The sequence below is a fragment of the Histoplasma capsulatum genome, genomic scaffold, assembly GCF_000149585.1.
Source record: "Histoplasma capsulatum NAm1 scaffold_4 genomic scaffold, whole genome shotgun sequence".
Taxonomy (NCBI): Eukaryota; Fungi; Ascomycota; class Eurotiomycetes; order Onygenales; family Ajellomycetaceae; genus Histoplasma; species Histoplasma mississippiense.
Window position 1 is genome coordinate 1,855,024 of NW_001813979.1, and position 12,747 is coordinate 1,867,770.

The following is a 12,747-nucleotide window of genomic DNA, read 5'->3' on the forward strand; positions in this document are numbered from 1 at the left end:
TCTCTTTGCGTGCTTTTTGAAACATGCATGCCGGTTTATATCTGTGTTGTATGCCTTCAATCGAGGGTAGCGAGCCCTTCTTCTATACCAAACCCTCAGAAGGAGGGTGCAGTTAGAAAATTTTAGTTCCAGATCTCCAATTGGACAAGATCACTTGAGATCCTTACTTCTATCATATCTTCTCCGCATCAAGGACAGTAAGGGATTTTCAACAGGAGTCAGTCAGTAAATAGCTTATCACAACTATGAATAGAGTATGGTCAATTTTGGCACCATGCCTGAACCCCCTATTGCCCTCTCACTGAGGGTCTACTTTCGGTACATATTTCTCCGAATTTTGCATGCCAAATATTGAAGGTTTGACTTAAAATGTTGGAACAGCTTCCCATTACAAAATTTCTTTAAGTTAGTCACACAATACTGTGATGTATCATAAAAGTTTAACCCTACCTCCCCAAGACGCTCCATTTACATTCGAGTGAGGTAGGTCAGCACACCTAAAGCACTCGACTTGCACACACCAGGTTAAATCTTAGGAAGATCGACTTGTAGTATTGAACCCTGCAGCGGGTACCAAGCAAGGTGGACCCCTAAATAATCTAATGTTACTCAGTGGCTTCTCCGGGACGGCACCCTTGATCATCCACTGTAGGGAATGCAGTTGTGGTTGATATTCCAGAAAATACACAGTATCACCCGCCTAGTCTTATCAATCCCCGGATTTGTCGCGCTCATACTCATACTTGACTGGCTCGGCTTTCCTATCCGTTGTACCGCATGCGTCTCAAATTTATGGCTAGAAACAACAAAGAAAACGGGAGAGGAAAGCGGTGCAGTCACTGACACCCGCGCGTCGAATGGACGGGCACCACCGAGATGATCGTTTCAATTCTAAGGACATATGGCCCTGATTGGGCTGAGTAGAGTGTACATGTACACCGGGATTTGGGGTGCTTCATGCTTAACTTGAACCAAATTGTCCTAGCTGTCGATCCACTTACCATGATCTGCGAACTTGTGCAAAGTGGGGGTTCGAGCTGGCCGCGAGGTTTGGGCTAGATGCTGATAGCATGAACGCTTTGGCACCTATCACGGCGCACATCTGGGTATCAAGCGGGAAGATCCCAACCTTAAGGGTCCGTATATTACAACCGCGCTAACTGTAGAAGCTCGATGGCCAGGCCGATCTATGCACAAGCGGTTCCTTTGGAGCTGGGGCCTTATTTTATTGTGCCTGATAGGGAACATTGATAGCGCGGTTGGAAGCAGAATGCATATCCTTGGAGAAGTTCCACCGAAAACACCGATATATAGACTTAGTAGAAAATATACATCTATTCATGAAAAAAAAAGACTAGGAAATGAAAATTTCTAAATCATGTAGCTCATTGCTTGACAACTTGGTCTTAAAACATAGATACGTTATCTTCCCCTTCAATGGCCACGGCGGCTCATTTTGGAAATTCACCTCTGGCTTGCAAAAATGACTTCTTGAAATCATTTCTTCCTTTCAAAGTTTTCACATCTGATTAGCTGGTTTACTCAATTTCCGGGCGACCTCCTACCATTATCCTAATTTCAAAACAAACATTCCAACAAACAATAGATCATAATGATTTACAAAAAATCCTATATTGGAAAATGCTTCCTAGTCAACACTGCATAGATGAGAATTGTGTATGAGATAAGAACCGGAAACAATCCCAGACATAAGAGCTCGTAGTTCATGGACATGATATTTATTCATTGAACTTCTCTAGTATAGTACATTGAAAATTCACCGATATTTCAATGGAAGGATCTGATAGATGGGGTAGTTTCAGTTGGTTTTAGAACTATAAATGTCAGCTATCAGGCCTTTGTACAAATTCATGTACGATTCAATGCGAATGTAACCCAATTACCCGTTTCAGGCGATTCCGACTTTTTCATTGGCTCCCGAGATTGCCGCCGCAGACGAGATATCATTTGAAACGCGCGCTTATACGACATTTTTATTGGCCTATCCCCTCGTCTGGAAACCAGGCACAATTAGCGCAATACCAGTAGTGTAATAACTAAGCTATTAGTGCAGAAGTAATCGTGCCGCGCGCACCCACACCTGATGTAGGTGCGCCACACCGTAATGATAAAAACAGTGTAACGATAAAAATATCAACTTCTTCATTAATCAATCTTCAAATATTAATATATCATCACCACCATGATTAATAAGATGAATGATATTGAAAAACATATTCAGAATGTCATTGAAGTCTATAATGACAATCAAAAATAAAAAATCCTATCTTTGACACACAAATTCAACATTCCTTATCAATGTTTTCAAATAAGAATCAATGAAAGAAAAACATACAATGCAAAGATTGCACTGAACAAGAAGCTTAGCAAGAGTCAGAAAAATGTATTGAAAAAATAAATAACTTATATAAACAGAAATAATTACTCATCAATTACAAAATAGATTTTAAAACTTAGACATGATTATTTTAAATCATATTTAACAAAGATTAGAAATGATTTAAGTGATTTATGTTTAGATTGTCAGTTATATGAAAACTCAGAGCATCTTCTTTTACTTCGTACAAAGCATACAGAGTTAAGATTGAGATTGAGAGAGAAGTTTGAATTGACACAGTTAAATTTAAAACTTTTATTCAATACAAAAACTGGAAATGAATTCTTGATTGAATATTTGAAAGAATCAAATATTGCTACAAGATTTCAATTGAATAGTTTGATCTGATAATGAATTCAATTTTTATTTTCCTCTTTTCCTTTTATTTCTATGTATTTGCTTTAATTTTTGTTTTTGTTTTTATTTTTATTTTATTACTTTTGCTTTGAAATTTATTTTATTTTGATTACTTTTGATTTTGACTTATTTTGAAAAGTTTGATTTGTGAATGCTTTCTTTTCTTTTAATAGCTGCTGTTTTTTATACTCTTTATTTCATTTGTTTTAAATTGAATATATTGATCTATTGTTATTCTTTTGACATTCTTTCTTAAATTGAATAGTTTGAATAGTTGTTTGATTCTGGGCTGGAATTCTGCTATTGCATGTATTAAATTGACTTTGTATATTAGCTTATTCTTAAGTTGAAAAATCCTAGAGTATTTCAGGTAGATGTCATAGTCATTGACTGCATCCATCTATAATGGAAGAATAATAATAATAATAATATAAACTAGATTCAAAATAATGTGAATTTCATTTTTAAACATCATCATACTAATTCTTCAACCTTCTCATTCATGATCAGCAAGATGTGAATCTATCAATATATAAAAAACTTGAATGAGTATAAAAAAATGAAGCAGAAGGCAATGAATCTGAAAAGAATTGTTATAAAAAATATTAACTATATTAAAATATGATTTGATTATCTGAAAATTTTACTTTAAAAGTACATATTTCAAATCTGTGATATCTACAACTTTGATGAGATTGGCTTTCAAGAAAGTCAAGAATGTGAAGAATGAATTATTACTGTTTTTAAAAATTTGAATTCAGTTATAACTTCATCATATTCTTGAGAATTGATCACTGTGATTGAGTGTATTTCAGCAAATGATGAGATATTGAATTTCTTCATCATCATAAAATTCAAAACTTATTTTGAAAATTGATATACACAAAACAATCTACTGAATAGATATACAATTGCGATGTCAGATACTGATCATATCAATGATGAAATTAACTTTGCTTCAATTCAGCATTTTAATAAAATTATTAAAAAATATCAATAAAACAATCATCAATTCCTGTTTTTTGATAATTATGAATCTCATTTCACTGAAGAATTTCTGCAATACTGCAATCTTCACAAGATTATTTTATATAGATTTTCTTCACATTCAACTCATATACTACAACTGCTAGATGCCCCGGTGGCCGAATGGGTAATGCGGCCACCCGGTAGCGCCTTGGCGTGGGGACCCAAGGCGCTACCGTTCGAAACCCACAAAGGGACAACATTACATCCGGAGCCAACTTCTCAGCTTTTAAAATAAAGAGATGTGAACTTGCCAAGTAGGTACCTTCGGGCGGACCTACTACCTGATTTAGCTTATTGTTTCTGGGCTGGAAACCTGTATCGCGAGTATCAAATCCTGTCTTTCATTAATTTTCCTATGTTTCTGTTATATTCTTGGCGTCATTCAACACTAAGCATTCCTCCTGTATAACCAACTCTTACTTGTATTTAACATTACACAAGGACTCGTCATAAGCACTGCTTGCATACGAGTATAACGGAAGAATAATAATAATAATAATAATATAACTGCTAGATGAGGTGTCATTTCAGTAGTATAAATATTATCATTCAAAAGCAGTTAATCAAACTGTTTGATATGAATATAAGTAATATGAAAAACATCAGTTTTTACAGAATTTAGTTGATGTCTGTAAAAAGACCTTTCAATTCTTCATTATTCAAACTGATTTTGTAAATTGTGATATCATCTTTTTTAATTTGCAATCTATATTTGATAAGTTAGATTCTAAGATATCTAACTGCTTTGAGCTGTGAATATATGAAAGAAATGACTCTTTTTCACTTTAATCAAACTGCTCAAGTACTGTCTTCTTGCAATTATCCTCTTCAAAGACAATTGAGAAGCTACAATATCATATTTAAATAATAAAAAAAACAATGTAAAATATGAAGAATATATTCAATTTCAAATCATCTCATCTGAACAATCAATTGCACAAGATTTTTCAAGGTAGTTTTATACAAATGAAATTCAATGTTATAAAAAAATGTGAGATTGAAAATTACTATCTTGCAATCAAATGCTGTAGTATCAAAAATACATGTCAGCAGATTCAAATAGAAGATATATTCATTGTAAAAAATATAAATAGAAAGATCACACAACATAAAAAGAAGAAAGCTGAAAAATAACATTATAAGAAAGTCAAGTATGTTGGAAAAGATTTGAAGAAAAATGCCATAGAACCAACTCAACAAAAGGTTAATGATATATATAAATATTTAATGAATAATACTATTACTATAAATGATATAGATAAATTAATTATCATAAATTAACTACACAATGTTGAGATATTGATTTTTGAAGTTCATATTATTCATATTTTTATCGTTACACTGTTTTTATCGTTACAGTGTGGCGCACCCACATCAGATGTAGGTGCGCGCGGCACAATTATCAATCAATAATTTCTCATACTAAATTATATACAATTCTATTTGCTAGTACAGCTTCACTATCTCACATTTTCTCTCAATGTGTTACTGCATCTCTTTCAATCTTCCAATCTTTCAACTGTGAGAATCCGTCTTTGCTGCAAGAATTCACCTTTCTACTTATTCATCTCTGTAAAAATTATAACATTTAAAGATGATTTTTAATTCTCTATGATTTCTTTTAATCATATTCACTGATTATTTTATTAGACAGTATAAAAAAGAGTGAGAAATGAAAACAATCTGTAAATGAACTTTTTACAGATATTTCATCTTTGAAAAGCATTATCTTCAATTTTATAAAGCCTCTTCATTGTCTGTCAACTGCCGTCGGGCCAGAATGTGAGGGGTGATGACAGTGTGAAGAGTGAATAGTAGAAGATAGTATATAGTGTAGTGGAAGATAATAATAATTATAGTAGTAGTATAGTTGAAGTTGTAATTGTAGTTGTAGCTAATCGCTGAAGAGGAAAAGAAAGAGAAAGAAGATGTGCGAAATACATGCATCCATATATATATACATATAAAAATAGTGGTAGCGAGAGTATAATGGAAAGAGGTAAGAATAGACGAAGATATAAACAAAGATAATATAATAATAAGGAAATAATAAACGAGTGCATTACACAGAAGTAGATGCGCAGCTCAGAAAAATCCTTTGCAATGAGCTGAGTCTTCTCAAGAGTTGCCACCTGGATTCTGTTTTCTCTCTCTGTGTACATAGAAATCTCTCCAGCGTAGCACGTCTCCATGCCCTTCGGGAGGCTTCTGAAATACGGGCGCTGCCCGTGTTTTCTCCGGGACGTTAAACCTATACATACATACATACATAAACTGTCAATCTGCTCAATATTGATCCGCAGAATTTATATACTCTATTCTCTCTCTATATCTCAGAGTCTGATATTCAAAATATTACAAGCTTCATCAATATCTATACAAAGATACAGATATTAAAAAATTCAACTTTCAATTTATAAAATTGACAGTTAATTACTTCTACAGAAATCAAAGTATTTCTTGAGCAGATTATCTATATAAAAGTGTATAAATCTCTGACAATTGAAAATTATTAAAATAAGAATGATACTCAAAGGCCTGTTCATCCATTAAAATTTCATATAAAATAAAAATGATTTAAACAAATCAAGAGATATATTCATATATCCAATTTTTACAAATTGAAATCTTCTTTCCTTTAGAAGTTAAAGTTTTTATACTCAAACTTTCATACAATATATTAAAAATATTACATTTATAATTCAAATTTTATCATTGATGAGATGATGATTCGGTTTTTCAGTTAATCAAAATACACAATCAAAATGCCTCAGAAATCAATCAAGTAGAGATATAAAATTTTTGAATTAAAAAAACATGACTATTTTTGAATCTTTTTCATGTTTTATAATAATCTTTATATAAGTATAATGTTCTGAATTTCAGAGTTAATCAAAACTGAATCTCTTATAATGAAATTGATTGAATAATTGTCAGTATTTTTACAAAGCTATGAGTAGCAGAGCTTTGAACAGCAGAGTTCTGATTCACAAAGTTTCAATTCACAAAACTTCAATGTTCAAAGTTCTGAGCAGCAGCATTTAAAGTTGAATAACAATAAAAAGATTACTAATTATTCAATTTATATGAACAATTACTTCACATCTGTTGCTCTATTAAACTATTTTTGAAAGAAAGGAATTGAAGCATATGAAATCACTCATTCTGTCAATTTACCACCTCTTTTACAAGAATTGAAGAACTTTGAATTGTCAGCTCATATTCCTTTCAATATTTTGTATATAATCTTTCAAAATGAAGTTCTCTGTCTTGCATGGAAAGACAATAATATGATATTATTACTGTCTACAATTCATAAATCAAACAGCTTCATTGAATGTATTCAGAAATGTTCTGAGATCAATTCCATTAACAGCTCACAGATATAATATATTTTGATGATAAATATGAATAAACTATAAAGATTTTTATCATTATTAATGATTACAATCATAATATGAATGGGATTGACCTAGCAAATCAGTATAGAGCTTTCTATAAAACTCATATACTCATTAATCACACATGATTGTCAATTCTATACTGAATTATTAATTATATGATTGTCAATGTTTATATTCTTTATTAATTGATTACTGCTCTGAGCTCTGCTGCTTCAAACTCTATTGCTTTGAGCTTTATTACTCTATCTCATACTCAGTTCCATCAACAACTTTATCTTCAACTCTTTGTGTTCTCTAATTCTCTATCATTCACTCAATCAAATTCAGATTTAAATCATCATTGAATTTCTTTGCCAGAATCTTAAGCTTGTGTCTGATGTCAGTATAAAGGAAAAAGAGCAGAGCAGAATAAAGATAGAGCTTCAAGATCAAGATATGATTGTGCTGCATGTAATAATATTCCTCTCTGTCTGAAAAGCCGGTGTTGGCAGGAGATATTAATTAGGGCTAGATTGAATAGATTACATAAATTACATTAAAACATTCTAATACAGCCGATCTCTCATATAATCCAGTAGTTTTCGCGTTTTTAATACGCTAACGTACACGCTAAAAAACCGCGCTAATTGTGCCTGGTTTCCAGACGAGGGGATACTCTGTGACACCTCCCCGATACCGGGACAATATGCCAAGACACAAAACAAGTATTAGAGTGTGGAAATTGAGCTAATCAGGCCTATGATTTGCTACATTGCGTGTTTGGAGAGCACCCAATATGCTCAGGTTTAAAGTAGTGCGGGGCTGTCAAAACGCAGATTGAAAAATTCAGCATTCTCCAACGGATTCCTGGTTCTATATTTTGCAGTCAGCACTCGCGGCAGGCCCCATCCTGGTGGAGACTGCTGTGATTCCATGGTAAGATAAATACTCTAGTATGAACATACATATCATGCACAATAAACTTTTCGTGAAATGCCGCTGGCTGATATTGCCGTACCTACGTCTACGATGCTTTCTTCGCTGAGCAAGACCGAGAGAACACATGTTGACACAAAATATGATGTCGTGGCATTCCGAGAAACAATTTGATATCCAAAAGCGGGACAATACTAGTAATTTAAATTCTAGTTTAAGCCCATTCGCTTCTACTCCCTCCAATAATGCATTGCATGGACGATCTTATAGAACAGAGGCCAGTATGCCGAGCCCCAATTTTACGGAAGCTAGGAAACGAAAGATGATGTATTATTATCATCTTGGGCAAGAATATATATTTTAATTTCTTCTGATGCTGTTCTCAACAAATATTGTATCCAGGCACCTATTATAGGGGGAGCAAACAGGTAAGATGTGAACATGGAGCTGGTGGCCAACAGTTTTTTGCTACCATGCAGTGTTTGTCATGGATTGATTTTTTTCCCCCCACAGGAACATTTCGTCATGCCTAGGTAATAGGATTTACCCGACGACGACGATATCTGTGTATCTGCAAAAACGCTGCTGCTACCCGTCAGTGGTATGCAAGTTAAAATAATAGGTTAATTGCCCCAGGTTAGGTACAGAACCTGCTCTTGCCCCACTTTCAAAAATAAATCGCCCTATCGACCCGAAATAATCAAGCAGCCCGGCACTTCCCCTGCTATTGAGCTCACGAACTCAACAGGTGAGAAGGACAACGGTCCCACCACTGCTATTGCTGAGGATTGCGGCATCACGTCCTTACCTTATGAGGGAATATGGGATAACTGATCTTCTGTATGAGGGAAACGAACTTCAACTTGACCGACAGCCTCAAGATAAAACTGGCCATTTCCAGACTAAATAACTCCTTGGCGCGAGTTCCCATTCAAGTATGCTTTCATGTCCTGAAGATGCAATCCATTTTTTAAGGCAGGCTGGCATCTGTCAATTTCCTCATGCAAAGAGGTCGAGCCAACAGAAGCCATGCATTCAATGATCGCGCTGCAGGGATGACAGGCAAAAGCATCTGACACCATAGTAACTGGCGGGGTGGTCCATTAATGCTGACGTTTTTGTTGTAGGATCGTTGTATTAAGGGTGCAAATCTTATGCATATGAAAGGGGCTGCTATGGTGACTCATGATTCATCCTTAACTACTCTGCCGGGGATGCATAAATATGTTAGGTTCGACAAGGGTACCCGCTTCCGTCGGGCTTGTGAGGTTGACCCTGAGAGAGTTCTGCACTGTAGACACCTCGCCTCACAGAATCAAATTAACTTTCATTGTAACTGTAGTTCCCCAATGGATGTTCGACATTTAACATCAACCAATATTCCCCAAGCCCTGGTGCAGGTGACGGTACCTAGGTATGAGAATTGCTCACGGGATGGGGTTGTTATCGTCCGAAAATCCAAAAACAAAACCTGACCCCTTTTCAGAACTGGATGTTTTCGGGCTGGATTTCCCTTGATTGCCGGGATGGAAGACCTGAGTCCTAGCACCTCCTATGAAATAGTGGATGGCTTGGCGCATTTCTGATGCTGCGAAGAATGCATGAATACTCTGCAAGGAAGGTGGTTGGGCGGTTGTTAGGTAATCCAAATCCATTGACTAACTAGTCATGGAGCATATATGCTGGGCATGCAAGGCAAATAGAGCCAAACAGGCTGCCAGGTAAAAGTGAGCCAAGAATATGAATATTGTTGGAGAGTGATATAGCCAAGGGAAATGTCTAGTGCCATCGAAAATAGAAGTATTAAGAAATGACGTTAAATTCATTTTTGAGTGTAAATGTGATGGATTGAAAGTTTGCCTGCGCTTCTATCTCGTAGGAAACCTGGGGGTATTCCAGAACCAAGCAAAGTCAAACCCATCATTGACTGGAGCATGATCATATCGCTGGCACAAAAGAAACAAGAAAATATCACTGCCATGATTGACCCTTCCGTGTGTCGTGGTTTTCCCTCATCTTCGTCCCTCGGAACGCCAGAACAATCGAACAATATCCACAGCAACGTCCCACTTCCAAAAGATTAACGCTTCATCGAAGAAGAAGCAGCCTTCTCTTGTGATTCTTTCAGCACTTTCTTAACGATCTTCTGTTCCTCGATAAGGAAGGCTCGGACAATCCGGTCTTTGACACAACCACCGCAGCGGGAACCGCCATAAGCACGGGACACTGACTTCTTGGGGCGGGAGATCTGGGAATATTCACGGGGTCGGAGGGCGGGAATCTGATGTTTTAAAGAATGAAACAATATCAGTAATCTGGTGATGCTTCTAGCGTGCTGGTCTTAATTGAATCGAAATTTCCCAGTGACTCTGTTCTCAACGGTTGTATTGAAAAGTAGTTGGTCCAAACTGCTTCACTCATTCCTCCACCATTGATACCAGACATCGCGAGAACAGAAAATTGTAAGTCGTTGGGTGAGACTCACGCCTGGGAGTTTGATACCGCAGTCACCACATTTTGGCGCCGTTCCCTTCTTCTTGATGTGGAGGTATCGAAGGTTGCCGCCCGGGGTCTTAATGATGCGAACTTTGTTTGACCGTGTGTTGTATCTGATACACACATTTGTTAGAATCACCATCTACGTCAAAACTTATATCCACTAAGGCGATATATTTCGAAGCCGCTTGGGAAGGAGAATTTGTACGTACGGATTTCGCCGTCGCTGACCGAAGAAAGAGTAAATTTAGTATCTCAACCATCATAAGTGATTTCACATCAGGTTTTACTCACGTATTGAAGTCTGGTATTCGCCATTGTGACTGTCCTCGAATCTCTGCTGTCGTCAAGCTCTGGTTCGGGGAGATGGCGTTCTCGTTGTCGTCGCTGTTCGTTGTTTCAACACGCGATTCGGTTTTGTGTGTGTGTTGCATGCAAATTCGAGATGTGCGCTAAAAATTTGGCGAGATGACGCTAATACATATATAGATTAGTGTATATTTTACTTCAGCCGCCACCGGAAGGATTTCTTCCAACGCGTTCCTACCGATGTCAGGGACGAACACTCCCGTCTTGTCCACGCCCACGCAGAAGATTTGCTAATCTTCCCTGTCGCGGTGGAATCTCTGATAACTGTTACTTCGCATCTGTATTCTTTACTGGACGGGTATATCTGCTTGCCGATGGTGAAGCTGGACACAATCCTCATTTCCACCTACGTTATCATCATCAGCTGGATGTGAGGCAGATTTTGTTATTTGGTGTCTTTTGCGCTCATAATGTCAGCTCTTCCTCCTCCTCCGCCTCCGGGATGGGGTGCTGCAGCTCCCCCGTCGATGCCTCTCGCTCCCCCACCACCCGGATTCCGACCCCCAGCTGATCCTTTGGTCGGGAAGTTTGCACAGAAGAAAAACGAATGGCTCAGGACGCAACGAAACCGTTTCGGGGAGAAGAGAAAAGCCGGCTTTGTGGAAAGCCAGAAGGCGGATCTGCCACCGGAACATCTCCGGAAGATTGTTAAGGATATAGGAGATGTGTCTCAGAAAAAGTTCAGTACCGACAAAAGGAGCTATTTGGGGGCATTGAAATTCATGCCTCATGCGGTCCTTAAGTTGCTGGAGAATATGCCGATGCCTTGGGAATCAGCTCGGGAAGTCAAAGTGCTCTACCATGTAAATGGTTGCTTGACACTGGTCAACGAGATCCCCCGAGTTATAGAGCCTGTTTTTCATGCGCAATGGGCTACCATGTGGATGACGATGCGACGAGAGAAAAGTGACCGCCGGCATTTCAAAAGAATGCGCTTTCCTCCTTTCGATGACGAAGAGCCACCGTTGTCGTGGTCGGAAAATATTGAAGATGTTGAACCTTTAGAACCCATTCAGATGGAACTTGACGAATCAGAAGATGCTCCAGTATACGAGTGGTTTTACGATCATCGACCACTTCTTGATACCCCCCATGTGAATGGCCCAAGCTACAAGGAGTGGAATTTGACTCTTCCACAAATGGCAACGCTATATCGATTGAGCCGCCAATTGCTCAGCGACGTGGTCGATAAAAATTATTTCCATATGTTCGATCTAAACAGCTTTTTAACAGCAAAAGCTCTTAACGTCGCGATTCCTGGTGGACCACGATTTGAGCCGTTATATAAAGACGTCGACCCAAATGATGAAGATTTCGGAGAATTCAATGCGATCGATCGTATCATCTTCAGAGCTCCAATCCGAACGGAATATCGAGTCGCTTTCCCATACCTATACAATTCGTTACCACGAAGTGTCAAGCTGTCTTGGTACTCCTACCCTCAGATCGTTTATGTCCAATCAGACCCCAATCTGCCTGCGTTTTATTTTGACCCAGTCATTAATCCGATATCATCCCGTTCTGTCGCTCCCAAGAATATAACTGTCAGCCACGAAGACCATATTTTTGGAGCTGGAAATGACGAGGATGAATTTACACTCCCTGGAAATGCTGAGCCGTTCTTGGCTGATGAAGAGCTGTACACCAGTGAAACGGCCTCTGCAATTGCTCTTTGGTGGGCGCCATACCCATTTGACACGCCGCTCTGGAAAAATGGTTCGGGCGCAGGACGTCACCCAGTCAGGAAACAGTGGTATCTTGAGCACTGTCCCACAGCTC

At 37.6% G+C, this 12,747-nt stretch overlaps 3 protein-coding genes across 3 annotated transcripts in view; 2 read left to right on the forward strand and 1 right to left on the reverse strand.

The window, feature by feature from the left end:
• Positions 1-8,357: 8,357 nt before the first annotated feature.
• HCAG_04560 (predicted protein) lies at positions 8,358-9,828 on the forward strand (the record flags this gene model as incomplete). Its single annotated transcript, XM_001540670.1, has 5 exons — positions 8,358-8,384; positions 8,506-8,531; positions 8,978-9,038; positions 9,231-9,517; positions 9,807-9,828. 5 exons carry the CDS (start codon positions 8,358-8,360, stop codon positions 9,826-9,828), a joined length of 423 nt encoding a protein of 140 aa, XP_001540720.1.
• Positions 9,829-10,183: 355 nt separating this feature from the next.
• On the reverse strand, positions 10,184-10,917 carry HCAG_04561 (60S ribosomal protein L34; the record flags this gene model as incomplete). The annotated part of the gene is made up of 4 exons (XM_001540671.1): positions 10,184-10,384; positions 10,589-10,712; positions 10,812-10,825; positions 10,894-10,917. The coding sequence occupies 4 exons, from the start codon at positions 10,915-10,917 to the stop codon at positions 10,184-10,186; spliced, it is 363 nt and encodes a 120-aa protein (XP_001540721.1).
• A 461-nt stretch (positions 10,918-11,378) lies between these two features.
• Positions 11,379-12,747, forward strand: part of HCAG_04562 (pre-mRNA processing splicing factor 8) — a gene marked incomplete at both ends in the record, with an annotated part of 8,702 nt that continues 7,333 nt past the window's right edge. The window contains one exon of the mRNA XM_001540672.1: positions 11,379-12,684. Coding sequence (XP_001540722.1) covers positions 11,379-12,684 — 1,306 coding nt within the window. The remainder of the gene's footprint in view (positions 12,685-12,747) is intronic.